The 27,828-nt window shown below is 40.8% G+C and overlaps 1 protein-coding gene across 6 annotated transcripts in view; it reads left to right on the top strand.

Annotated features, from left to right (window-relative positions):
* Nucleotides 1-27,828, top strand: part of astn1 (astrotactin 1) — a 371,669-nt gene that overhangs the window by 325,187 nt on the left and 18,654 nt on the right. For all 6 annotated transcript variants that reach the window (XM_044033647.1, XM_044033610.1, XM_044033638.1 and 3 more), the window contains 3 exons: nucleotides 7,540-7,817; nucleotides 9,285-9,418; nucleotides 10,241-10,392. In XM_044033647.1, coding sequence (XP_043889582.1) covers nucleotides 7,540-7,817; nucleotides 9,285-9,418; nucleotides 10,241-10,392 — 564 coding nt within the window. The remainder of the gene's footprint in view (nucleotides 1-7,539; nucleotides 7,818-9,284; nucleotides 9,419-10,240; nucleotides 10,393-27,828) is intronic.

Below are 27,828 nucleotides of genomic sequence, written 5' to 3'. Positions count from 1 at the left end.
GTATGTGGCCTTTGTGGGAATCCTTTTCCTTCTCTCTGCCTCGTCGACACTGGCGACTGACGCGTTCATTACCCGAGGTGCAGTACGACTTCTGAGAGCTCTGTCAGAGGTAGAGGAGGAAGAAATAAAGCACTTCCAGCTTTTATTTTTATGTTTGACCCGGAACCAAAAGAATATAGTAACAGAACCCAACAGGCATTTTGTTTAGTCTCTCTTTAAAGATTGTGCTGAGATTGTGTTTCTTGTCGATGACGCGTACCCGTTACCGTGGTTACTGCTTTTTTTTCTCCATTAACAGACACATGTAGGACAACCAATACAAAATATATGTTGGTTCCCATCACGAACATGACTGAACTCGCTTCAAACCTGATTCTTCTTTTTCTTTTTTTTTCCACTTCTTCAGAACATCTGCCTCCATCTCGCCCGATCGCCTCAAACCTGATTACAATTTCGATTTTACAATATTTGTCTGAAACTAGCCTGACCAGTTGGGGTCTGTTTGGGCCCAGGGTATGTTTGCTTTTAATATAATCATGAGAGGTGAAATACTACTCCTGCAAAGATGTTTTATGAATAATGACTTTGGTAGTTTTCAGAGTTTTGGTAGCGCTTGAAGACACGTTTGTTCAGGGAGATGAACCAATAGGGCTGCCATTGATTTAAAATGTATCTTTAAATGTATGTTTTTGTGTGTGCTTCTGTAGCACTATAAGATTTTTACAATTAATTATTATTATTAGTGTTTCCCTTTAGCACTATGATGGCAAAATACACAATCATTTAACTTCCTCTTGGAGCTTCTTTGATGATGATCTTCTCATTGACCTTGTTTTTACTTAAATTGCATATCAAGCTTTAAATAGACAAGACATTTTACAAGAAACAGAGATGTAGTTTCTTTATAAGCACCACCTGAGAAAATAATAATGTTTCACCCTTTTTTTTTCTTGGTCAAATGAAGAATACACTTTAAATCATTACAATGCTGCTGCGTTTGTTTAACTCACATTCTGTTACAGAGTTGGATCAGTTTTTAAAATGTATTTGAATTTTTTCAGATCTTTTACTCATAAAACTTGTTATAATTGACAAAAACACAGTGAAGACTTTGAAGGAAGTGGCTTTTGTCAATATTATTTATTTGTTTCTATCCCAACGTCCTCTGTTGCTGTGGGAATGAGACGTGTCTTAGATCCACTTTCTGATGATCAAATAACACATTTATTTCTGGAAATTAGTAAAAAAAAAATGTATTTATTTTATTTTTTAGGGTGAAGTGGCCCTTTAAACTACACATTTATATGTATTGTGTAATTACTGTCACCTGCTAAAGCTTCTAACCAGCCTGTATAACTTCTCTTCTCTATCGCTTTAAAAACTAAACCCATGACCTAAGCACAAACCCTTTTGCAGCAGCTGAAATGTTTACCCAAGCAAAACTGATCACACTCACATTTACAAGCTTGTGCGCTCACAAAGATACTCTGCACGCTCTCTCTCTCTCGTTGTCAGAAATAAATTAAATTGGGAGCAAATATTGGATCAGAAATTGTATTTTTGGGGTGACGGATGAAGCAGAGGGGAGGTTTTTTTTATTCCCTGTATTTTGTCTTATCATCACTTTACTTTGTGAAGCGCCAGACTCTGTCAAACACGCCCCACACTTAATGAGCTTTGTGAGTGTGTGCGCTTGCATATGTGTGCGTGTGCAGTTTCTTTTAAAGATTTATCATCTTCAAAGCAATGTAGTGGTAGTGTTTTGGCTTCACATACTGTAGAGGTTGAAGTTGACAGTGTTTTAGATTCAGATTTCTGAGTTTTTGATCCCTAAGAAGGTGCATTATTGTTGTTATTATTATTATTGTTGTTGTTGTTATTATTATTATAATATGTATTTTAAATACCAAGAAATATATCAATATGTTACCTCGATGTCAGAAATTGCAAGGTTAGGTTACTGTTAAATGACATTTGTTGAGATAATTCAAACAGGTGTCCAGGCCTGATGTTTCCTCAACAATTTAGTGTCCCGTACCATTCCAGATCAGTTTAAAATGATTAAAATAACAAATAACTATAGGCCTGGACCGTGAGTGGTGGTGGGTATGGATTTTTTTCTACTGAATTTATATACTACCTACTGTATATGTGCTAGATGATGAAAAAAATATTGGAATTCCCACTTTGTACAATCTGAAGCACTTAAGACAGGTGGAAGAAAAGAGAGGGGACGTGAATATAAATTGCGTCACAACATGTGATCGCTTTTGTGTTTCACGAGGAAGATGGAGAGCAGAGAGTATTACAGCTCTCGTCTCTCTAACACCTACCTACCACACGTGTATTTGCATTGTGGAGAAGAAGAAGGAGAGAAAAAAAAGGTGTGATTGTGCTTTTTAGTGACTGAGAGGAACTGAGAGTGGAATCAGGGAGAGGCGGTGCAGCACAAAGAGGCACAAGCTGAGAGCAACAAAGGCAGGGGAGAAATGTTTGGTGAGATGTGAAAGGTGAGCGTGACATTCACTTGTTTTCTTTTGTGTGACAGAAAAGTGCGGCGTGAGTATTAGAACGCGTACTTCACCTTGGGAAGACAAGTGGTTGGAGTGGAGACATCCATATGTATGCAACAGTGTTCTTCAAAGCTTCACTGTAACTTTTACACTTTCAGGCACAGGTTTTGTATATTTACTGTTGGTATTTGCAAACTGGCTCTGTCAGGGGTTCTTTTTCTCCTCACTGATGCAATATAAGTGCTTGCTCGTTGTGTGAACACATGAGGTTTTGCTTTACTTTCAGAGGTTATGTTTTCATCGGCATGGGTTTATCTGTGTGTTGTCCAGTTTTTGGCAGATCAATCTGAATTTTATGTGATGGGTAGGTAATCATGGGGACACACGGTTGGTGTAGAGGTTAGCACTCTTGCCTTTGCAGCAAGAAGACCTGGGTTAAAGCCCTGGTTGGAACAAAGGCCTTTCTGTATGGAAGTTGGAGTTCCCTTTCGTGTGTGTGGGTGTTTTCTGGCTTCCTCCCACAGTCCAAAAACAGGCAAAAGGGGGATTAGGTAAATTGGACACTCTGAAATTGATCATGAGAGTTATTGGTTGAATGGTGGTTGGCTGGGATTGGCACAGCGCCCCCCACGACCCTCCTGTGGAGGATAAAGCGGTAGAATATGGATGGGAAGGTGATCACCCAAGTAAGTTCCAATTAAGCTTTTGGCAAGAACCTAACAACTGATGACGTCACAAACAATTATTACATTTTTCACAAAGTCCCATTTAGATGTGTATATCTAAGTGACATCTTAACTGATCAGGATGAATTTTGTCATGCTAATGTAAGACGATAATAGCTATAAGCAGGTGAAATTCTATACAGATCCAGTGTATCAAAATACCTGGTTAAGTCTAGACCGCATCTCAATCTTATGTGAGATGAGATGAGATTGATTGTGAGGCTTTTAAGGTGTCGTCACCTGCCGTTCCCAAGAGGAAACGCAACCAGTCGACGTAGATGAAAATGCCTCTGTGTGCAACATGATAGACCTACAACCAATCAGACCAATGTCCTTTGCAAAAACAAACTTTAGCCAAACTTCAAATCTCACGTAGTTGTAGTTATTGTTCCAGTATTTATGACTATTAGATGTGAAGTTATGACTCTCATCCCATTTATTTTAATAGGAGCCCGTCTTGTTAGCGCTAATTAGCAGCTTGGAGGCAGTGCCGAGATGGGAACAGTAAAATATAGAGAGGGACAGTAAAAGAAAAACTCTAAAACTTTAATAGAGACGGGGATTTGCTGAACTCAACCAAAGCTAAACTAGTAGTAATCAATGGAAATCTTCTTTACCCTAAAAGGCACCACTTTATCTCAATCTGTCAGGATGTGGTGAAGACAAAATCCCATGGTTAGGCCTTTTCCTTTTCCAACCTTCCTGAAAACATGAGGGCAGCGGAGAATACCAATATTTGAAGATTCAGATTAACCCAGAGCTTTTTGTATATATATGTAGTACTTATTTCCTTGTCTATTTATTTGTTTGTTTTATTTCTTCTACCTTTCGCTCGGCTTGAAAATGAATTTGATCTAATTACTAGCATTTTAGTTTCTGCTTTCTTACTCTCTGAATCAAACCTTTATTTTCTTTATCTACGCGTCTGCTGTGTTTCCTCGATCTATCATTGCATTTCTTATCGTCCTCATTTCCTTATTTCGTTTTCTGTTTGGATGTACAGTGGGTGGGTGGTTATTTTAATTTGTTTTATTGCTCCATGTGAAAAGTGCTTCTTAAACGGAGCCTGATGTATAAATAAAGTCTGAGAGTTTGGCTGGTCAGTAGTGTGGGGACACTGACATGCTTGGCAACCTCCAGATGAATAAATCTGAGAATAAAAATACTTGACAAATACATAATCGCCCAACTTGGTGTGAAATATTTCTCCCTCTCTCTTTCCCTCTCATTGATTTACTTCTTTCCACCCACACACTGCAAACAGCTCGAGCCTCTTCTCCACTGCCTTTGTTTGACCACAGGAAACCATGGCCTGCACAGTGTCCCAGCGTATCTCACACAAACACGTCTCATGGGTCAAGTCATGTGAACGCACAAAGGTTAATTTCCTTCTCCCTTGATGTTATTCTGCCCTCAATCAGACCTCATTTACCTACACACACACCTCTGACTGCTCCGGCTTTATCTGCTGATTGGGCTCAGGGACCTGATTACAAGGTCTTTGTAGCTTCATGCGAACCTTTTCAAGGTCAAGATGTGCGCACACATGCAAAGAGGCCCACATCTGGCCGGGGGGATTACAAATGAGCAATGTGAGTCAACCAGGAAGTTTCTCATTTAGCTGCAAGTACATGACCTGATGTAATAATCAGTCTGACACTGGTCAAAATCACTGGCTCAGATATGGGATATAAATTGTTAAAGTTCAATACAATATGATCTACTACAATCCTGAAATATCATATAACTGCTTCTCCAAGGACAAGTAACATGCTGAACATGCTGTAAAGAGAGTCATGTGACCAGTATGAAAGTGAGTGCTGCAGCTGGAGCATTGAGTTGAAATGCATGGTTAGAGTTATTGATATTGGTGTTGGTAGAAATTCACGACTGTGTTGTCAGTATCAAAAAAAAGCCATCACTTGCTGTTGCTTTTGTGTACTGACTATCACTGAGGTCAATTTACAAATTACAAGCATTCGAAAATGAGGTTGTAACAGTGGAGTCACCTTAGCACAAGTCATTTCACATCTTTTTTTGCACACTCACATCCAAACCACCAAGAAGTGCAGTGCAGTTCAGCTTGGCATGGCATGGTTTGGTGTGTGGGCAGGACTGGTATCCTGGAAGTGATGATGACCATGTGTCGACCTCCGACTTTTGGACACTTCCATTGTGCTCCATACCCCACCAGAGAATTGCCAAAAACCAGGATATTGGATATTTTGATACCCAACGGAAATACAAATAACTGCATAACATACCCAGCAGAACCAAGCTGCACCACTTTGAATTGAGGCTTTGCACCGTGAATGTGGATTGCCGGTGGATTATTGGCTCTGGTATTTGAGTGCCAAATTGTGTTGTTGTTATTTAAACATGCATTTTTTAATTTGTCTTCTAAATGTCAACATGAGAAAAGACGTGAGTCAGCGCGACCCTCACTGTGCAAGTCTGTTTTTTCATATCAAACTTTCCTTTTTTTTGGATTTATACATAAATACTGTAGAATAACCTTTATTTAGGTGATTTGTCTCCTGTCAAATGGCCCAAATTAGATTGATACTAAATGGAAATCCAATAATGTATTACAAGCTCATACATTTAGAAAGAGAATGAGTTTGCAGAGGAAACAGGCCATAATTTCATGCATCACAAGTTACATAAAAAGAAAACAGTAGTGTACAAGTGGTAGAAGCATTAGACATACCGAGGAAAAAATGGCTTTTCCATCATAATTGCCCACTTGTCCCCGAGCTCCTGTGCAATCTTTTCCCCATCATCCCAAGGCTCACAACCCTGAGTTGTATTCTATCACAGGCAGCTTGCACAACAAGACTATTCCCTAATTGGTGCTTTAGCTTTTAAATTGCCTATGTTTGCTCACAGCCAAGAAGTCTTGCAAAATGGTAATGTGAACACCCCCACCCCCATTTTAGAAAAAGGAAAACAGCAAGAAAGAAAAATGGCTCCAAAGTTCAGCACAAAGTTTCCCCTCACTCGCAACTTCCTGACTTGCCTTGTAAGTGGAAAGCTACTCTCTCGCTATACTCTGTCTGAGACCAAAACAACATCTCATATTTACAAGATGCACAAGTTAAAACACAACAATATTCTATGCTGCTTTTAACCATCATAGGTTATTGTTACCGATATTATAAAAAATAGATTTTAACATGTTTTTTTGTGTGATAAAATGTGTGGTGTCCCTCAAGGCTCTTTCCTAATGTAAAAAAAAATTGAATTCCTGCTCACGGTCATTTTACATATTGTTCCATTTAAGCAGTGACATAGTGGCATGGGGCCTATTAGGGGTGTTTTTGACCATGGTGTTATCAGAGTCTCTTGCTGATGATAGAATTAAAGTCTGTTCTAACAAATTTGTCATTGCTGTGTACTAATTAAATCAGCCATTCTCTGGGGGGCACATTCTCAGCACATTCGCAGCCCTGGGCCTGAGGCAATTGTCTGCTTTTGCATGGCTGGTTGTAATACCTGTGACCTATTGTAACAGCAGTAATGACAATAATTACATTGGAATAAAAGGCTGCGTTGTTGAGCAGTGATCTCCTCATTTCACCTTATTTCCTCAAGAGAAAATTAACAGCACTCTTTGTAGCTGTGGCCCAAATATCTGCTCATTCACTCATTCTGTATTCTGTCCCGAAGACTCCCGAAGAGAGATGTGGGAATTTGGGAACGCATTAATGCTTTTTAGTTTCTTCTGTGTTGCTATAAGAAAAAATATTCTCACTACAGCTTTTTTTTATTATTATTATTGTTATGTCTCCACTCTCTTGTCTCATTAGTAACAAGATGTGATCTCACCAACTTTAGTGTATATGCAGAACTGCATGTACAAGAGGTCCAAAACTCTGACATCACTTAAAAACAAATAAAAAGTGTTATTTTCTTTGTCATAGTGTATTGTCATGTTTTGTGCCTTGCTGTAATAGTTGTCATTGTTCTGGAATTGGACGATGTAAACTGTGTACAGTGGTTTGGTTGAACCCCGTTCAGACCAGGTATTAACGTCCATCCTAATCCACTTACTTTCAGATGACTTCAGGTCTCCCAATCTCTCCTTAATGTGTCCTCGGATCTGATCACAAAAAATGCATTTAGACGTGGTTTGAAGAAGCATGTGATCCAATTCCTCAGCATGCATAAATGCAATCTGCCCTCAGAATGGATCATAGTCAGTTGGGCTGAGGATGGATGTTAATACCAGGTCTGAACGGTGCCTTTATAGTCAGTAGTGGATAATCAATTAACAAGATCTTCTCCATCTGTCTGTCCAGGAAACTCGCCTTCAGAAGAGTCCGAAGAGCGAGACAAAGAGCCAAGGACGCTGACCTATCCTGCGTATGTCGCCAGTCTGCTGGACACGGGGGCCAAGAGGATGGCGGCTGGTGTCCGTATGGACTGCACCAGCCAGGGCCAGTGTCCCCGCTCCTGCCATCTCTGCCACATGAGCCCAAGGGCGGCGCAAGGGCGGCAGCAGTCTGAGCCTGTTCTGTTGCAGATTACTAAGGCCGCACCCATCTATGAGTTGGTGTCCAACAATGAGACATACCAGGTGTGTACAGTGGCTTTTTCCGCTTTATCCCCAAAGGTCCAGTGTGTAAGAGTTTGACATCTAATGATGAAAAACGCACACTCTTTATCTGCAAAAACAGTCCTTATTGCACACATTATCTAATTTCTTCCATTACACCCACAAAATTGATAGCTGCACCTCTTTACATCCTGAAATAGATAATCTTGCGTCTCATGTGTTTGATTAAAGGAGGCTTTCATTGTCCAGCGTCCTCACCATCCTTTGTTTTAGTAAATCAAAAGTGTATTAAGATCAGAGAAAAACTTTGATGTAACTTTTCCACCATTTTCTCATCTAATCTCCTTTAATGTGTGAGGACAGAAGCTAAGATCCAGACATTTGCATGGGTGCCTGCTGTCATTCTATTAGCTGATATACTGCAATGAAACACACCATGTTGTTTTGATTGTACAGAATGGATATTTACAGGAAAGACTTAATCTACTGTGCTATGCTGGGGCTTACTGGGTGTCAACACTGCTTTCTTCTAGTGCTCCAGAAGAAAGGTCAATACAATGCTGTCCACCCCATGGGCACCAGGGTTTCATCACAAGCAAAAGGAATCATGCATGACAGAAGCTGCTGCTAGTTGCTAGTGCTATAATATGTAGCTTTGAGCAAAAAAGATTCTACGGACAGACAAACATTTGGAAAAAAAATGGCTCTAACAGCATCTAACATCTATAAAAATACATGCCTGATCAATAAAATACCTCTGAGGATCAACTCTGGTACCACAACATTCATATCATTTGTGCTCCAGTATAACCTGAAGCAACGCTAACAATGGCTTGGTATTTTAATAGAGTCAGTAAAATTATTTTAGTTACTAATTCAGTCAGCATTAACCAGATTTCATTACAGCAGACAGAAGCCCATTGTTACCCATGAGTCCCTTGTGTTAGAATACATAGCTACCACCATTCAGGTGATGAGAGACTACTAGTGGACTGGAGTTGCAATTGCACTCAACCATAAAGCCCCAAATAACCAATATTATGGAAGAAAATTCAAATTTTATGTCAAACCTTGTGGTGTTCCTCAAGGTTCTATCCTAGGCCCCATCATCAAAGCTTTGAATCAGATGAATTAACTGCTAAGGATCATCTCCAGTTTGTCCTAGTTTACCCTCTACTTGTTTGTGTTAATTACAGTAGACTGGGGTTTGATATTTCTACTATTGTACAGTTTATTTTGTACATATTGGTAAGTGTGGCTGTCCAGATGTAAAGAGTACATGTCTGTTATTATGTAAATGTACACATCTCTAAAAGCTCTCAAAATAATATTAAAACACATGGATGAACATCATAATTGAAGTAGAAAAGTTAATATAATTGAGTTAGTGTGATAATACAGTTTCAAATTCAGTGTTTATATGTGTGCATTGTGGTCTATTCCATCTAAATATGTGTCCTCCTCATCTCCTTCTATTATATTCTACAGTCTCTTCAGGAAGCAATGATGAGCATGCTGTGGTGTTCGGGGAAGGGCGACGTTATCGACGACTGGTGTCGCTGTGATTCCAGTGCTTTTGGCACAGACGGCCTGCCCACCTGTGCCCCGCTTCCCCAACCCATGTTAGTAACTTTGAATGAAATTACCTCTCTCTCCAAACTCACGGCTCGCTGTAAATACCATCTATCATTTTACTGGCAGAACTCTGTCTCCCGATGCCCTGGTCTTCGCTAATGTAATGTGTCATCAGCAGGCATGTGTACACCACATTGTAGTGCAACCCAATACAACAGCTGTGGAGGAATTTGTGAGCAGGCTGATACCGGGCACAGGCCCAGAGGCCTGAGGATCAGAGAGTCACTGGCTTCTGTTTAAAGTGTCTGCTATCACTTGTGGTTGGAAAGTTACAAAGCTTCTTGTAAAACTGCAAAGATACAGAATGTCCAAGACACGTGTCTTATTAAATCCTGGTGTGTACCTGCTAATTTTAGAGCAAATGAGGCTGAGGGGAAGAAAAATTGGACATGGATAATTTTAGTTTGGCAATCTGAACGTAGCTGTTAAGACACACAAACCAAACACAAAGAAAGTTGGGGGTGAGATTGTGTCTCGTGGATCGTGTGTCATCCATGCAACCAGCACTCACTGATTTATGTCTCCTGTCAAGTCAGGGTGTGCCAATCAATGGAATAGCTACTGTATTGATTGTTTGGCATGGAAGTAAAGCGTCCCAAAGCTGGGTTGCTGCAGATGATCACTCCAGAAATAAGAACAAGAAGACAGTGATAGGAAAAAGGTTCGGTTCCCTTGGCAGAAGTGACATTGTGGAATTTATTTTCACTGAACATGAATATGAGGGTGAAAACGGCAGCAGTCAGTCACAGTAATGAGAGCATTTTGCTGAAAAAACATCTTTATATCTGTGTGTGTGTGTGTGTTGCCAGGCTGAAGCTGTCCTATACCTACGAGCCCAGCAGCTCATTGGTCATCCTGGAATGGAACCACACCGAGCCGCCAATAGGCGTCCGCATTGTCGATTACCTCATCAGCCAGGAGAAGGTGACGGAGAGGACTGACCACTCCAAAGTTGAGACAGGTGCGTCTGTCCAGAGCTCTCTTCACATCAAGAGTTTCGGCTGTTTGTGGACGAAACGGCGTTAATGTTGCCCGGCAACGAGCCATGCCAGCACAGTTGTTACAAGAAAGTCACAAAACTTAGTTTCCCCCCCACGTCTTCTAAGCACTCGCTAATCAATAAAGAGGGACTGTTGGTTTTTTGGAAGTGTACCACTTCGACAGGGGTAATAAGTAAGTCGGTTGGCGTTGGTTTGTATGGGCAGCTGCTGGCCAGTGTTCATTATATATGCTGGCTCAATTCACCAATTTGTCAGCACCATGTGGCCACTAATGCCTAATTTGTTTTGATCTAGTCAGCCACCTGGAAAAGATTCCTGATCCAGAGACAAAAAGATAAATAAATAAGTGATTAAAAACTATCATTAATCTGTAAAATGTATACTTAAGGGATGCTACCTGCCATTAATCTCCTGTATTGTAGTTACATCTTGTTTTGAAAAAGGACCATTAAAAAAAGAAGAAGAAAGGAATTGATTTAGGGCAACTGTGGCTCAGCGGGGTCTTAGTCTGTGTGTAAAAATGGACGTAGACGTCCAATTTGTTGAAGTAGAAAAGAAGCAGCCGTTTGAATGGAAGTCTATTTTAGAATGAGCTTCTACTAACGTCAGTAAACGTTTTCCTGAGGCGTCGATGGTCTCGCTTCAAGTTTCAGCCGCTCTTCAACGGAATATGATGTCAATTTTTGTTGATTATGTTCCCATTTTAGAAGAAAATAGACAATGAACCATCGCATAATGAGAGAACAACAGCGTGACTGAGAGCTGGTATCATCTGATCGGACCCCGGGTGGTTTTCAAAAACTTATGTTGCACTGATATACCATACCAAGCCTGGTGTCTATGCTGACAGTGTGAATGATACTGTGTGAGTGATAGAATGGAATAGGAAATAGTGCTGTATATGCTGTGCTGTGTGAATAGAGTGGGTAAATGGATATGCTACATAAATAAGGCCCATTTACCATGTAAAAGATATTACAATAGTGAGTATGTGAACATACATCACTCTGTCTTTGTTAATGGCCTTTTTCACTTGTAGTTTTTCAGGCCTCCACAAGATGGTGTACATTAGTAATAATAATGACATTAATCTGTAGGGTTCAGTAAGTTGAATAGACTGAATTCATGCTGATTTTAGAATCAGTTGAATCCAGATTGGTGTTGTGTAAAAAAAAAAAAGGAATGTAGTAATCCGGTGTAGTGTGATATTTGTCACATTTGAGTAGAATCAAGTTTTTCTTTCCCACAAGCAGCTTTTCCTAATTGAAGTGGGTTTTTTTTTATCCACCATTTATTTCACATAAATGTAATCCAGATATATGGAGGTGAGTTGCCTTCTCATATTTTCACTAAAACCCGGTGAATTGGAGGAGAACCAGCAGGGGCGTGTGCAGCTCTGTCATCCATAACAGAGAGTCCGGCTTATTCGGCCAGACTGATATGAGAAGACGCTGGCAAAACAGCGGCGGTTTATTTTAGCGCTAATGACCCAATCCATAACGGAGCGTGTGTCGCGGTTGCCTGTGAGTAGCAAAGTTTGTTGTAGCTCTTAATGAGAGAATAAACTGTGTTGGTCCAAAGAGTGGGCCTCATCAATCAATGCAGCAGATTCAGAGCGGAGAGAAGCGGGAGTTTCTTTATTACTGTCATTATTGTGAATACGAGATATAAGTTAGGCGGCTACAGCTGTGAGGGAGTTTTTATTTGCTCTAAATGACGTTGCACCATTAGTTGCATCATTTATTTACATGTGGAGGTTTTCCTCTCCCTTCCTATTGTGTAGTATATATGTGTGCGTTACACATTAATGAAGCATATGATTGGGATTAATCCATAATTGTTTCGGCCTCAGCTTCAGTGTGTGTTCAGTAAACAATGTTCCCAAAAGTGTGGGCCATGGGAAGCGATTAAAGACAAACAAATGAATAAAATATTTTTTTTAGTTTCTGTGTTGTAGAGAAGCTTCTAATTGCTGTAAAATAGCCATGATCAACTTTAAGAGAAATCAGAAATTATGAAACAAAAGCATGGGGGTTTAACCCTTTAACGCCTAAGCCTCAAAATGAATGAAACAAATGTCTGTCTGGACTTTTGTTTTTTGTTATATTCTATCCATAATGATGATTCTTGGGTTTCCTGCAATAGCGCAAGTGAATGTACTGTAATAACCATACGTTGGCTTTAATGTGCAACTTCTCAGTACTGCAATTCAAATTGCACAAGTGTTAGATGTGTTACAGGATTTGTTGTCGCTTCATTTAAATCATAATTGCAGTCGTAATTTATTCATTCAGAGTTGTGATTCAATGTTTTTGTGAAGATCATTTTTCTTGCAGATTGGGAAATTGAAACGGAAACAATATCGTCGTAAAAGTAGACAAACCCAACCTCTGCCAAGGCAGCTCAGGTTCCACATCCAAAAATCCAATAATTTCTACATGTATATCCCGAGAAAATCGTATTACACTCAGTTGTTTAGCCTTTGAGTTATGTGGCGCACAAACAAACAGACAGGAAGACAAACTCGGGCTCCTTGGTTGGAGGTAATTAGATTTTCACGCAGGTCTGACCTTCAGAATCACTTACAAACATACACACACAGCTTTAAGAGTATACAGCCTTACATTTCCACACACAGATGACTGAAAAAAAACACAACAAATGTCACATGAATCCCAGATCTTTTGGTTTATTTTTTCATAATCTTTCCAGGGTGGGAACAGAACTTTGAATGTGGCTGGAAAGCTGAACCTCGGTGACTTCAGGAGGTTTATTGCCGATGGAGGGACGATGAAATATCACCAAATCAACAGCAAAAAATGTGACCTTTCAGTTTCTATTATGGCGTGTTGGAACATCACTTTCTTCCCGTGCCCTTTGAACACATCGCCCTGTGTCAGCTCGCCATTACAACTGTGTTCCAATGCCTTTAGAAAACAAATGTTTTGTCCCAGGCCCCTAATCTGTGCTGTCAGGGCGATAAACAGAGACGATGAAGGCGGCGATATGACTTTCCTGTTGTAGAGGGAACTCTTTTTTTGCGGTCACAGTGCCTTCAGATATTGTTTACTTAGTTCAAACAAACTTCTCGGCATCGGCAGAGCACTTTGGTACGTGATCAAAGTTTTCAGCGTTTGGACCCGAGCTCATGATGACACACACTGAAAGAAACAGTGCTGTAATCCTGGACGCAGATGCTGTAATCCTGGACGCAGTCACTGTTCAATAAAGAAAAGAGATAATCCAATCAGATAATTGTCTTACAGCACAAATGGTCTCATATCTGAGATTAGACTCTAAGATTAAACTCTTTGCTTGTTTGTGTTTTTATGGAAATGATTATTGTAACTTGGCAGGAACGGTGCCACGGGAGTATTCCACTTTGGACCGGATTGTTAGCGTCATGTTGAGCTTTTTCGAGTTTCCCAGCGTCGGCTGCGCCCTCTAAATACAAGACATTGCTTGTTTCCATGGTGTCACGCACTTCAGCCGTCCTCATTAAACTAATGGAGATTACTTTGCTGCGCAGGGGAACGTCTCCGCTATCTCTTGGACTCCTCTCGCTCTACAGGGGGATGGTGTTCTCAAATTTGCCAGCCCGTTTCAGAGCAAATCGTCACACACACTCGAAGGATGGCATAATGTAGATATTATGTTATGCTTTCATTGGGAAAAAAAAACATTAATTGCCTCCAAACAAACACACAGATGCACCGTTTGCCCACAGGGACGTATAATCCATCACTGCGGGAAAAAAAAAAGAGCAGAGGATGGGTTCATCAGAGTTTACTTGTCTGCGGCCTGAAGCTCCGTGATTTCATTTCACAGACACTAATCTTAGTCGGGTTGTTTGCCACTTCTTGCTCATTAAATGTAAAGCATTGAACAGTTAAATTCTCTTATTCTCAGTTATTCTGATAGTTTTTGCAGTATAAATCATATTTTATGTCCAAAACGAGTACAGGGAGAAATCTAGACTCATTAAATCCTACCTGAACACCACATGTTCATTTAAATACAATTTAAATCTAAATTAAACTGTGCACATTAACCCCCACCACCAATTTACATTTATGAAAATACATTTTCCAAGTTACAAGCGGAGGTATTTACATATCAGTCCCTCTAACACCTGGCAACTGAAAAAGTTTGTTCTCATCCATATTCCTTTTTTCAAATTTATGTTTACGTTTGGACATTTGTGCAGTTCCCCCATTTTAGGTTTTGTCCGTTGCATATTCTCTTACTGACAAATTTACTGCCAGCAGTAGCACAAAATATCAATAAGGCACCAGATATCATTATCCATAAACTGTGCAGCCAGTATTGATGTTTCAGTTGGTCGTACAGTGCGTAGCAAAGGAATGATTACTACATTTAAAGGTAGTTAAATGTGTCTTAAACTAGTATCCAAACTCAAAAGATGCTTAGTTTTTCCATTGTGGGCTTCTGTAAAAGCATGATGGTCCAAAATGGTGGATCTTGTTTATATAATTAATAATATATTAAAAATAATAAATGCTCATTCCATGTAATGAGTAATTCTACCTCTATTTTACCCAAAGTGTCAGAAGCAATGAGCTATTTTTCTTTAAACCTATTTACACCTGTTATTTATTTTAGACCAGCTAGTTTTACTTTATTTACAATTTACTATCCTGTGTTTATATTTATTATTTTGGAAGCTATTTCTTATATATCTTATTCTATTTTGTACATACTTTCTTTTATATAACTACTATTTTTTTACATTTCTACCTCGTCATACTGTACTATATTGTAAAGCCGAGGCTGAGCACAAAATAATTCCATTACGGGTAATTATGTTGTTTGAATTGTTACGGATTACACAAATAGAAATTATTTTGATCTTAAAGCAACAGTAAAAAGTATTAACAGCACAAGATTTCCTTTAGGAACTTTATTTTGCAATCGTTAGGACACAACTGCTTTAAATAAGCTAAAGAAGAAGCATATAGCATAAGGTATCCCTAAAGGAACTAGGTTTAATACTGCTGTTGGAAACTCTTTAGTGCAACTTTAATATATAAAATAAGCACAAATTGATACAAGAGAAGAGAGGAAATCTGATATAGAATGATATAGACACTTCATGTTTAATAAAAACAGAGCTGCAGGGTATATGTACATTTGCATCCACTGGAAAAAGACACATTAAACCAAAGAGCAGGCAGCGAGTGTCACATCCAAAGAGAGCGAGACTCCTGTAGAGCGTGTACACATCCGTGAACCCGTTCACCTTCTCTACACCCACCACACACCAAGAAAAATAACATACATATATTTATATATGTGTTACTGTAGGTCAGGGGATTATACAGTTTACTGAGATCACATTCCCTCACAAAATAATCTGTTAAAATTGTCCAAACTCTCAACGCTTCGGCCATTTCCGACTCTGCGATGTGTGAAATTGACCGCGCTGCCGCTCGAATTACACCGAGGGACAGTTACTCGCGGCCCTGGTCTCGTCGTGCAGCTGTGGAGCGAGAGAAACGCGCGCGCGTTACGTAGGAGAGTTTTGTCTGGACTTTATTCGTCCACAATATTCACGGTGCAGTGAGAGCAGACTTCAGATGACTGATTGCTTTGAAAAAACAAGTTCTGTCGAGTCATCAGAGGGGGTTGTGGGAGAGGGCAGGAGAAGGAAAGCGTCTTGTGTGCGGCGCGCGAATGTCGCCGGGCGACGCGACATCCCAAACACCGCTCTACTGAGGAACACACGGAGAGAATGGTGTGGAGCTGATGGAGTTAATCCTCACTGTGCGATCTCACTTGACAATGACATTTGTTCATATTCAAAAAGTCGAGCATGACAGTTTTAAGACCACCGAGAAGAGAGCAGCAGCGAGGGAAAGCCAAGAGGAAACAAAAAGGCAGGAGGAGAGGAGGAAACGGTGGAAAGTTCGAGAACCCTCGTCATGTTGTGTGGTTTTGATTTCAGCTGTCAGTCTCCCGTCGTCTCTGTGACCGAGTCTCACATGAACAGGCCTCCCCTCCCTTCACCTCTCGCTCATCTTTCCTCCCCACTCTCATCTTCTCTCTAAATCTCTTCATTTTTTTTCTCCTGACCACCTCCTCCTCCTTTCTTATGCTTGCCTCATCTCCTCTCTCCTTTCCTCTCCAGCCTCCAGGTCTGCCCCTGCGAAGGCCTCCTCTCTTTTTCATTTCATAAACCATATGCTCTCTCTTTTCTCCGCTCACTTTATCTTCCTCTTCTCTCCGGTTTTCTCTTCTTTTTTTTTCCCCCTCCCAGTCGCTATCACAACAATGTAAAGCGTCCCTATTCAAGTCAGTATTTTTAATTTATTAATTGGGCAACTGTCAGTCAGTCATCATCTATCCGCTTTATCCTCCACCAGAGGGTTGCGAGGGGTGCTGTGCCAATCTCAGCTACATCGGGCGATAGGCGGGGCACACCCTGGACAACTCGCCAGTCCATCACAGGGCCACACACACACACACATAGAGACAAACAACCATTCACCCTCACACTCACTCCTATGGTCAATTTAGACTGTCCAATTTACCTAATCCCCACATTGCATGTTTTTGGACTGTGGGAGGAAGCCGGAGAACCCGGAGAGAACCCACGCACACACACATGGGGAGAACATGCAAACTCCATGCAGAAAGGCACTTGTTCCAACCGGGGCTCGAACCCGGGTCTTCCCGCTGCAAGGCGAGAGTGCTAACCACTACACCACTGTGTGGCCCTAATTGGGCAACTGTATCTATAAAAACTCAGCAATTTAAGCCAGTTTTCCATTATAAAATAACAGAAAAGTGATCCTGTTCCTGTGGTATTAATGACATGATGCAGTGTCATTGCACCATTATTGATGATTCAAGAGAAATTCATCAATTTTACATTATACGTGCAAAGATTGCAGCTCATTGCATACTGAGCACACATCACCACACAGTTGCTCGTGTACATCAGCCAAATAGACACCGCGTGACTTGTATATCACATTCCCACTGATCAAAAACCCATGTTTAAGTGAGTCTTTGACCAGTGTGAGTGTGTTTTTATCGTGACATTCACTCCCAGGTCAAATGACGACGGGTTTTTTATCGTCAGCATCAGTTCCAATCAGCATGAGTGGGACCACCAGACCCCGGTAAACAAGTTAATTTCAGCGTCAGTCCCAGTGCAGTGCAGTCGTCAAAGGTTTTTCAGGAAACCTGAATTCTTAGAAATTGTTTTGAAATTTTATTGGTGACTTAATATTGTTTACCACTAATTTTAGAGTGAAAGAGAGAGGCTTTAGCCAGGGAATCACTGTGCCACACGACATGCTGTGCCGTCTCACTCGTCCGCCACCCACAGAGTCAATTGTTCACCAACACTCGCATATTTTCATGGTAACCTAGTATATCTAATTTGTTGTGAAAACAAATTAGGAACCTGATTCATTCTGCTTCAATATCTAAAAAAAACATTATTTCTTCCTGGGATTTCATCCCCACATGGCCTGCATGATAAATTCCAGAAGGATAACAGATCATCCATTTACGGGAAAAGTTCTGAACAGACACGACTGATCATCTGTGAGGGAAACAAAAAAAAAAAAGAAGAGAGCGAGAGAGGACCAAATGTCTTCCCTTTACTTTCTCTGATTCTCATCAGAAACAGATGTCAAAATATCACAATTTTTTATACAAAACATTAAATCTTAGTTGTTTATTCTCGGTGCGTATGTACATTAACAGCTGCACGGTTGAGTAAGCACGCTTTTTTTTTTTTGTTTTCCCCTCGTCGGTGGTTATGTAACGTCTGACTGATCGACATACACTACGATGATTATAGCATCCGAGGCCCGGTCAGATCTGGACCTGACAACAGCTTGTTTGTGTAGTAATCTCTCCCCTTAACAAGCTTCAGGCACACAAGGTGAGATCATACTGGGAGCGCACACATGCACACACACACGCATCCGCGCCGTCTCTGGCAGATGTGCGGAGGCTTCATGAGTAGGAAGTCTGCTTTAAGTCAGGGCAGCGCTCGGGCCGGACCAGACTCCCTGTTCAAACAAACATCCCCTCGAGCTGTGAGGAACACAATGATGTAACGGCTTTGATCAGCCGGTGAGGGCAAGGTTTGCTCAAGGGTCAGTGGAACATGGAATCCGATCAATAAACACATTATACACCGGTCTGCATTACACACACGCGGCGACAGCGCGGGTGTCACTCAAGCACAGAATGAGCTCAACTTCCTCTTAGCATCAGTCAAATATATAGACCCTTAAAGACAACGCCAGACATTCCACTGGTCTTCAGCTTTGTCGACGTGAGCACTGAGCGTCTTTCTGCTGAATGCACCGTAAGTCATGCTTTTGCCGACGTGTGATGACATGTGGGAGCGGCGCGGGATTCATGAGCATTGTTGTCGTTTTGTCTCCTTAGATTCTCCGTTCGTTCTCGCTTTACTGGGTTAGAGCTTTGGCGGCGTAGCGAGCAGCACGCGGCGGTACGGTGTGGTGACACATTAGTGACAAATAAAATGAAAATTAATATTTATATAAATAATAAACCGTATTTACAGCCATCGAGTACTGAAAACATAACATATGCTGTTCATATTTACCAAGAAGGCTGGATCCCTGGGATTGCTTGGAAATCCGACTGTTGCTGGAAGTGACTGATTTAAAAATCAGAACAAGGGTATAGAGGTGTTTCCAACAAGACATGATCATTTCCCTGGAAAGATGTGATCTGTTAACCAATAAGCACTTGTCATAGTCAGGTTTCAGTCCCAACGACCCATGTCCATCTACCAGCAACCTTCCAAGGCTCTCTTCAGGATCAGTCACCCGGCATCAGTTCTGGGTCACACTCGTGTCCAATTATGTTATTTATTATCTATTTATTCTGCATTCTTTTGAGGATTGCGTCACCGGGTGACACAAATTCCGGAAGTCGGAAGCTCTCTCTCTCAAAGCACTTGTGGAAACGTCTGTCATGTGGAGGTTTCACAACACCGTAAGAACTTCGGGAGCTCCGTATGGACGAGAACCGCGCGATCCGGCGTTACTTTCGGTTTCTTCTCTGCAGACGTTTCCGCAACAGATGGAGCGCATTAAGCAACTTGTGTCGTATCGACCCCAGGGATTTCCTTTTACGTCGCACGGACCATAGCGAACATCTGCACACACACGTATGTGGAACAGTTCGACCCGGGCCTTCATTTGCAGACTCTGTCACAGGCTATTGCTCTCATCGACATGGCAGCAGGATGCTTTTAATGACATGTTATGATTTTTCATCTGTTTCCAGTCTTCATCAACTCAAGTACAGACACGGTATACACTGCGTGCGGTGTGGTTGACATTAAGACACATTAAGTCGTTGGCAGAGGTTTTTATGTTACATGTTTTGATTCACGGATACATGCGATACAAGGTGGCACAAACTCTCTAATGAGTACAAGGCAAGTATGTTCTGTAATTTATTAAAGCTGCTTAAAAATGGCACTTTGTCTGATGCCCTCTGTTAAAAAGCTCACGCGCCTGTTCGGGCATCATCATCATCATCATCACGAGGAAACTAAATGTTCTTTATGTCAAAAGCTAAAATTCACTGGCAAATCAGTTTCGTCTGGCATTGGGTTTTGGAATTAATGAAGAAACCACTTCTGATTTATACTCAGCTGTACTCGCTGCCCATTCTTTATAAGGGTGTGTTGTTCTTTTTGTAAATACCACATACAACCTCCTCTGTTGCCCTTTGCAGTAAAAAAAAAAAAACATACAGTACGTGCAAATGAACAGCAGAGAGCGCTGTGCTCGTACGTTGTGACACATGAGGCCTTTACCTTCAGTGTTGCCGACCATTGAATATGAATGGTGTCAAGTAGAATGAGCCCAAACGGCAGAGTGAAGTCCAGTCTTGTTCACCATGACAGCTGAAGCTCGCAACCAGCTCTGAACCTTAGCGCGCGTCCAGCTGTGTGAGTGTTATTGTTTATTGTTGTCAGTGCTCTAACACAAACCAGGTGTCTCAGTGGTGAGTGAACAATGCCGAGCTACTGTGCACTCGTCCTTGTTGCCGCACATTCAAAAACACGTTTTCTCAGGGGAAATGAGCGAAGTAGGGGAACATTCTGGGTTTCCACTAGGAACCAAAGAAAAATACACATGAGTGTACATGAACTAGAAAGTTAAAGTAATGTTTATTCAGCCAAGATTGGATTTCATACATTATCTTAACAGCAATGATATAAAATAATGGGAAAATGACCTGGAAGTTTGAGCATTGAGCTGTGACGTTGATGTAGCTGTCAGGATGGCACTTTTCTTGTCAATTCTGTCACCACTTTGGACCAGAATGCAGTATAAAAATATTAAAAACGGACATTATGCAGAGCTGAAAGAGCTGAATTAATTGCAGTTATTTTGGTGATTTCCTTGCGTTTCATGGAGCACCATCGTCACATGAACCCTCTTTATTTGTCAAATACTTTCTTGGCTTTTGACCAAATAAGTTTTATGTTTTTTGGGGTTCATTTGCAACAGCATGCTGCTGGCAAACATCGCAGGCATGTTATTGCGTGTTCAGCGTTGACTGAGACGCTTCTCATTCTCTTTCAATGTAGCAGTGTAACAACCACAGGTCCTGTCTCATGAACCGACCTCTCGGACAAAGCTGATTTCCCTGTTTTACGATGGTTTTGTTGGACAAAGTACTCTCAACAACGGTGGAACTCTGTGCTCAGACTCCGGCTCTGCTGACCTCTGATAGCTTGAACCGTGGAGAGGTGGGTGCCTTCAAATGCCCCTTTAAAAGTCACATTCATGACATTGTGCTCGGGAAGTTTCCAAGGAGCTCAGCTTTCATTGACTGTGACAATTTTTCGTCATGTTTTGATGATGCAACCCCATGGAAGTTCTGTTCTGTTGAATGTTGTGTTAGTGCCCTATAATTGTAGACAAATACAATTTGGGAACTGTTTAATTTGTTCCTCTAAATGTTTACCAGTTTCTAAACTGTAACTCCGTGCCTTAGGAAACAATGTTCTCAGGACAAGTATGTCCTATTAAAAACCTCTAAACACACGTTAACAAGTCCCGTTAGAGTGCGCCGTCACATCTGTGATCAGTGTTTCAACTTGAAACAGAGGACTAAACGCTTCTATTGGTGTTGATTGAAAAGCTTTCTCTCTGAGGAAGTCTGGTCCAAGAAGATCTGGACTTAAGTTGCCATCCTTCTACTACGAGGTCTTTTGGTGCTGAAATAAAAGCAGTTCTTGGTGTTCTTATACTTTGGCGAAACTGTTAAAACGTTCTACCAGCAGAAACCCAGTGACAACAGTTCACAGGGACACTGTGGTCCTCAATGGACTTTTTTTGCAACCTCGGGTCAAAAGTGTGCGGAAACTGCTTGAAACTCGTTGACACACTTTAGGGAGTCCACGTCAACAAGCGCACGAAGAAAATTGAACACATCGGTGTGACGCATTTGCAGAAAATGCGTGAGCCGAACAGCTGAAGGACAACCTGAGCCTTCCAGAAGCACTTAAAAATCGGATCACTGTGAATAGCTCTGTTGATAGGGGAATGATAGATAAAGAGTGAAAATTGGAAATGTTGACAGAGGACAAAATCTCAACTCGCCCCTTAATTCACAGATTTAGCGTTGGTATGCATATATGCAGGTTTTTAGTGCTATTATTTTTACACGTGTCCATTTTTTTTACGAGGCATGCAGCCGCTCAGACGTCACTGCGCTTTATGGACTGCCGTATCCCACGTTGTCCAGGGTATTTCATTCTTGTGCTGACGTATTTGGATATATTTACAGTTGGCGCGCTAAGCTCTCCTGTGGCAACTGCTAATAATTTGGTCGTGCTCGCGTCGATCAAATTATAAAACAATTTCTCGCCTCTGAGAAGGTGTAATGTGCTATGATTTATGCTGTCGTGACGCAAATGGCAGCTTAGCAGCACGCATAGCAAACACAAATTTGGGGAAAGTGCACGCAGATCGGGGGGAGCCGTTGCTTTCACGCAAGGCCGTTTTCTTTTAAATTATACCTCTGGGCTGTCCCGCCCTCGTCTTTAATACTCGCCATGCTTATCTTTCACCTTTTGTTCCTTCTGTTCAGCAAATACTCACTCGTAGCCAATGGCGACACAGCTTGTCAGAGATTGAAAACAACCCTCCATGTGTGGCCAGTCATCAGGATCTGGCAGTGGTTATGACCAGTGTTGAAGTGCCAAGACACAACAGTGAAGGTTTTGTCAGTGATCTGCTGTTGTTGTGTTGCTGCTCTCTTTGCCTTTTTATTCAATGGGAAGGTAGACAACCAATACCAGATGTTATTTGTTCAAGGCTTTGCTGCCAAGTGTGCGTTGTGTGTGTTTTCTTGTGCGTGTGTCCTTGTGAGGACCAAAAGAACTTGTAAACCACAGGAAGTGGGAACATTTTGTGAAAGTCGGGACAATTTGGCTGGACCTCGCGTTCTGTCACACCTTACAAAAGCTGTTTATGAATTAAGAATTGGTTTAAGGATTACAGTTGTGATGGTTAAGTTAAAGGTAAGGGGCTGGGGAGTGCGTTACGTCAATGGATGTACGAATGCTGTACAAGAATGTGTGTGTAAACTTGTTTTTTTTTTTGCCTCTTTAGAACCTTTTCTGGAATAAACCAGTCGTCCTCAGTTTTAGGGCGAAGATCTGATTTGTGGTTAGGTTAAAGTTTTGGTTAGGCATTACCTGGTTAAGATTATGGTTAGGGGTGAAGACCTCGCTCTGATTTCTTTCAGTCATCACAACTTAACAGGTATTTTTGACAGTTAAGGTGGAGAATAAGGGTAAGGATTAATGTTTAAATTTACAGTAAGACTATACTGTATAAACTCAATATGTGTGTGCATCATGTTACACCTTAAACCTTCCATTTTGTTCTCTTTCTCCCTCCAGTTTTACTTCTTTTGTTCTCCTCCCCACTCTCAGTTCATCAAGTTCATGATATACTGTGTGCCTCTCAGAGTCTGACGTCGGTTTTAGTGCATGGACAATCATCTCATCACAAAAAAACGAAAAATAACAATAATAACATGGCTGTTGTTTTCATTAGGTGAAGTTAATATTATTGGATTATAAAATTACAACTGGGTTGCCATATGGGTATGGCTTCATTAGGCTTGATTAATTGTAGTTATATTCAACTTAAGTGTCATCTACAGAGCCGTAGGACGGACTTGTAAAATGTAATTGAAAACATAATGGTGTAAAGAAAAGTATAATAACACATTGCATGACAAGCAAGCCACACAAGTCCTAAGCATGTAGGAAAAACATGGATATGTAAGACTATGATAAGTAATAGAAAATAAATAAGATTTAACAAGAAAAGAAAAATAAAAGGGTTTTGTTTTCCTCCATTTGGCTGTGTGGATAAAAACCTTTGCCAGGAGTATATCGGGTTGTTTAATATCAAGTCACTGTTAATGGCATTTATATTAAATCAAATGCAATGTTTTTTCTTGTGAGAGGAGTAGACAGTAGGATTTTGGTCGACGGCCAGTCTTGCAAACTCTCCCAAAATGTTGCAGAGTATAAACAGTGCAAAAACAGATGATGTGTAGTTTCAATTTCAGGATCACAGAAGCAGCAGCAGTTATTGTGGTTAAACCTCAGTCCTTGCCGTTTAAAGGACGGCTAAATATTCTCAGATTGGACTTTATGACAGGTGTAATATTATTATCACGTTGATATTTGGATTTAAAACTGATGTGAACAGTCGTTTTAATTTTCAGTTTTCTGAACGTTCTTCTTAAGGAGAGAGAGGGAGAATGGGGTTTGTGTTTTTCATCTTGTTCTCTAACTTTTGTCCTTTCTGGGGCTTTTTTGTTTTTACAGAACTTTGAAGATGAGCCCCATAAATGACATCATTTTTGAAAGAATAGCATCTTGTAAATTATCCTCATTTGCTTAATTAGAAACAATTTAGTAAGAAAACTGAGAGCTAAAAAATCTTCAATACATAACTCTCCGTTATATCAAATTTTATTAAATTACATTTTTCTTGTGAACAGAACAATTATCTATAAATTATGACAGCTTTATAGTCCATATGAAAAAGAGTTTCTGCTTGAAATCAATATTATCTCAATTACTTTGAAATACAAAACAGTCTCATACCATGCAAAGGGCTTTTATGTTATTTTAGAACGTAAAGCATAGGCCATATGCACAGTATGTTTAGCTTCGTTTCATGTGACTATGGAAAGTCCAAACCCCAAAGAGTCAAAACATTATCATGCTGAAAACACCTGTCCTTTCTATTAAGAAGCCGAGGACAACAGCACGAGATTGGTTGGAAGGGTCTGCACACGATCACACACACACACACACAGGCACACAAAGGGTCCAGGCCTGCACAACTGAACTGACAGCAGCAGGCAATACTTCAAAAGGTGAGACATCCCATAACTCACATCAGTCTCCTGGCAATCCTTGATTTTTCCAACCAATCACACTTTAAGAATGCTGAGGGTAAACAACTCCAGCTGAATGACAAAGTCCTCCGAGTTGTGACTGTCTCACTCTCAAACGGGATCTCCTCAGTCTGTTTGTGGTGTGTGCTGTGTTATCTTATTTTCTCCACATGGGACTTGATGTCACTTTCATTTGCTTAAATGGATCTAAAACCGTTATCTTTATAAAGAAAGTCAATTTGATCTTGCCAGTTTTACTGGTAACACTTGACTGAGATTTTTTTTTGTATTCGCATAACAAAATATCTGATTCAAAATGTAGATTGAAGGTGGTTTAAAGCAAGATTTCTACAAACTGAACATTCAAATCTTTTGCACACCGTAGAGCTCCCATCACTGGCAGTGAAAATCTCATTGAATTTTTTTTATTGACCCTGCTCTGTTCTAAATAGTTTTACTGGATGTGCTCCATTTGTCCTGCGTCGCACCACAAACATGGCCGTATATTTAAGAAATAGTCAAACTCTGCCAACTCTGAAATCAGAATGTATTAAAATGGCCACTAGGGGTATCCAAAAATAACTCTTCTTCTATTTCCCACTTGATTTATAATATCAGTAAACATTTTCCTAGGGAGTTATTGGTTTCACTTGCTCGTTTCAGGTCCTCTAAAATAGCACATCAACTTTGTAAATGAGTGGACACCAGTGTGACTGACAGCCGGTATCCGTATTTACGCCCTTTAAATCAACAATATTCTATTTCCATTTCATGCGTTTTGACTTCCACATTCAGAGTATGTCCTGTCACTTCCCAACAGAACCTTTCAAGGTCCTTTAAGTATAATTTCAGGTCAAGCCAACTGGCCAGTGCTGAGGGAATACGATGCAGACTCGTGGATGGTGGAAAGTGCAGCCTATTACAACCCACTGACAAGAGAATATATTTCAGTTTATTTTCTGAGTGACACCAAATGTGCTCATTTATCTTGCCAACACTTTAGTTGTCAATTCCAGGATGTCATGAATCAAACCTTCTTTTTCTTTTTATCATTTTTCTGCAAAATGTCATGCAGCTACTGCTTTGCCACAGTAAAAATGCTGAGCACTGTACAATATTTGACTGATAATTGTTTTATAAGCAGTGCTATGATGAAGGATGACTTTTGTGACTCACTGTAAATCAAGGATATCCTCGCTCTGTTGGAGTTGGCGCGTTCCTCACAAGGTTTATGAAGCTATCCAGTGGACGTGGAATCATAATAAATCTGCACGGGCAGAGATTCACACCGACAAATAGTTAGGACTCAAGCCCACGGATGAAATAATTGTGTGATAAGACGACATAAAGATGAGAATAAACGTCAGAATTCTTCACTTTGACGTCACCAAGCCAAATCAGCAAACAGCAAAGCTACACTTCTAGAGTCGGTTTGACTTTATTCGCTGTCTGTCAGCAATCTGCACGTTAAAGTAAACACTCAAACAGTTTTGTTTTTTTATGTGAACTTTATTATTTCCATGGTGTTGAGTCATGTCCATAAATGCCATGGCAGGACACACCGTTCAGCGTTGAATATTTCTTTTGACCGGGATATTTGTTTGTGTCGAATATCTGTTCTCCTGTCCAGCAGGCCACCCATTGCAGGGTTTCTCCTCACTGCACTTCTGCTGCTTTAGGTTGTTTACAGAGGGAGATTGGCAGGAAAGGTTGGACTGAATGGCAGCACTTGAACCCACAAAGGAAGAAAGGAACGGAAGAAAGAAATGATTTTACGCGTCTTAGTCCACCACAGACGTAGGTGATCCAAAGGTACATGGTTGTTTTTATGTTTTTCAGTCTGTCTACATCTCCACCAGTGCTGCGTTTTAATGGGCTGACGCCTTTGTGTTTGAGCAAAGTCCTGTTAAAGAGTTCATGAACAGCCGGCGTCAAGCCAGTTTCCTCCTCCTCCTCCTCCTCCTCCTCCTCCTCCACAACTTCGCACCATGTGAGAAAGGCGGTTTGGGAGTGAGAGCAGACAATACCGGATGTGAATGTGTGAGAATGGATCATCCGTCTGTACTTGGCTAACAATTTTCTAATCACAGTCCATTTGACACTGCCAAAGGCAAAATATGTGCCTTGACACCAGTGATTGAGGTGGGGCCAAATGTGCAATATGGTGCAATGGAGCAATATAATGTTTTTGCTGGGTGAGTTTTCTTAAAGAGAGTTCCTGTTTATCACAACTTAACGGACTCGCCTTTAATTTTTGGCAGGTGTGCTCAGAAAACACATCAATGTCGCTAAAATTAAGTCTGAAAGGGCAAGAAATATGAGTAGTTACAAGACGTAACAAGCCAACAGTTTATCCTGAATATATAAACCCTGTTACTTGGAGGTAAAAAATGACCAAGAGTGCACCTTAGTGCATAGATCAAAGTAAACATGGAAGTTTCACGCTCTGACTGTGAGGATTAAAGCTATCATTGATTTTTACAACAACAGTTTGCGTTGTAATCCTGTCTCATATTTTTTATGCTCCAAATAATGTTCGACTAAGCTCAGTATTTATTTACAACCTGTCTGACAGTCGATTTTTCCAACACTACAACATTAAGACCCAAGTTTTATTGCACACCGATGTTTCTTTCATGTTTAAGAACGCTGTCTTTTCCTTTCCTGAGTATTAGACAATTATAGCCTCACATGGCTGTGACGTTGAGGTAGCTAGGTCGGTAGGTAGCTAGGTAAGTAGTTGCATTGGGAGGGAGGGAGGTAGCTAGGTAGGTAGGTAGGTACAACAGGTTGCACAGTGCCATCTCAATTCAGAGCACAAGTGGTCAGAAATGATGCTGTCCAAGCTGTTGTGGACATTTTCAAGTCAATAAGCAACACCGAAAACCTTTTCATCCTAAAGAGGAAATTGTTTAAGCACTTTTTCTGTC

Source organism: Solea senegalensis, linkage group LG1 (genome assembly GCF_019176455.1).
Source record: "Solea senegalensis isolate Sse05_10M linkage group LG1, IFAPA_SoseM_1, whole genome shotgun sequence".
NCBI classification, from domain to species: domain Eukaryota; kingdom Metazoa; phylum Chordata; class Actinopteri; order Pleuronectiformes; family Soleidae; genus Solea; species Solea senegalensis.
This window is presented reverse-complemented; position numbering and strand designations above follow the sequence as displayed.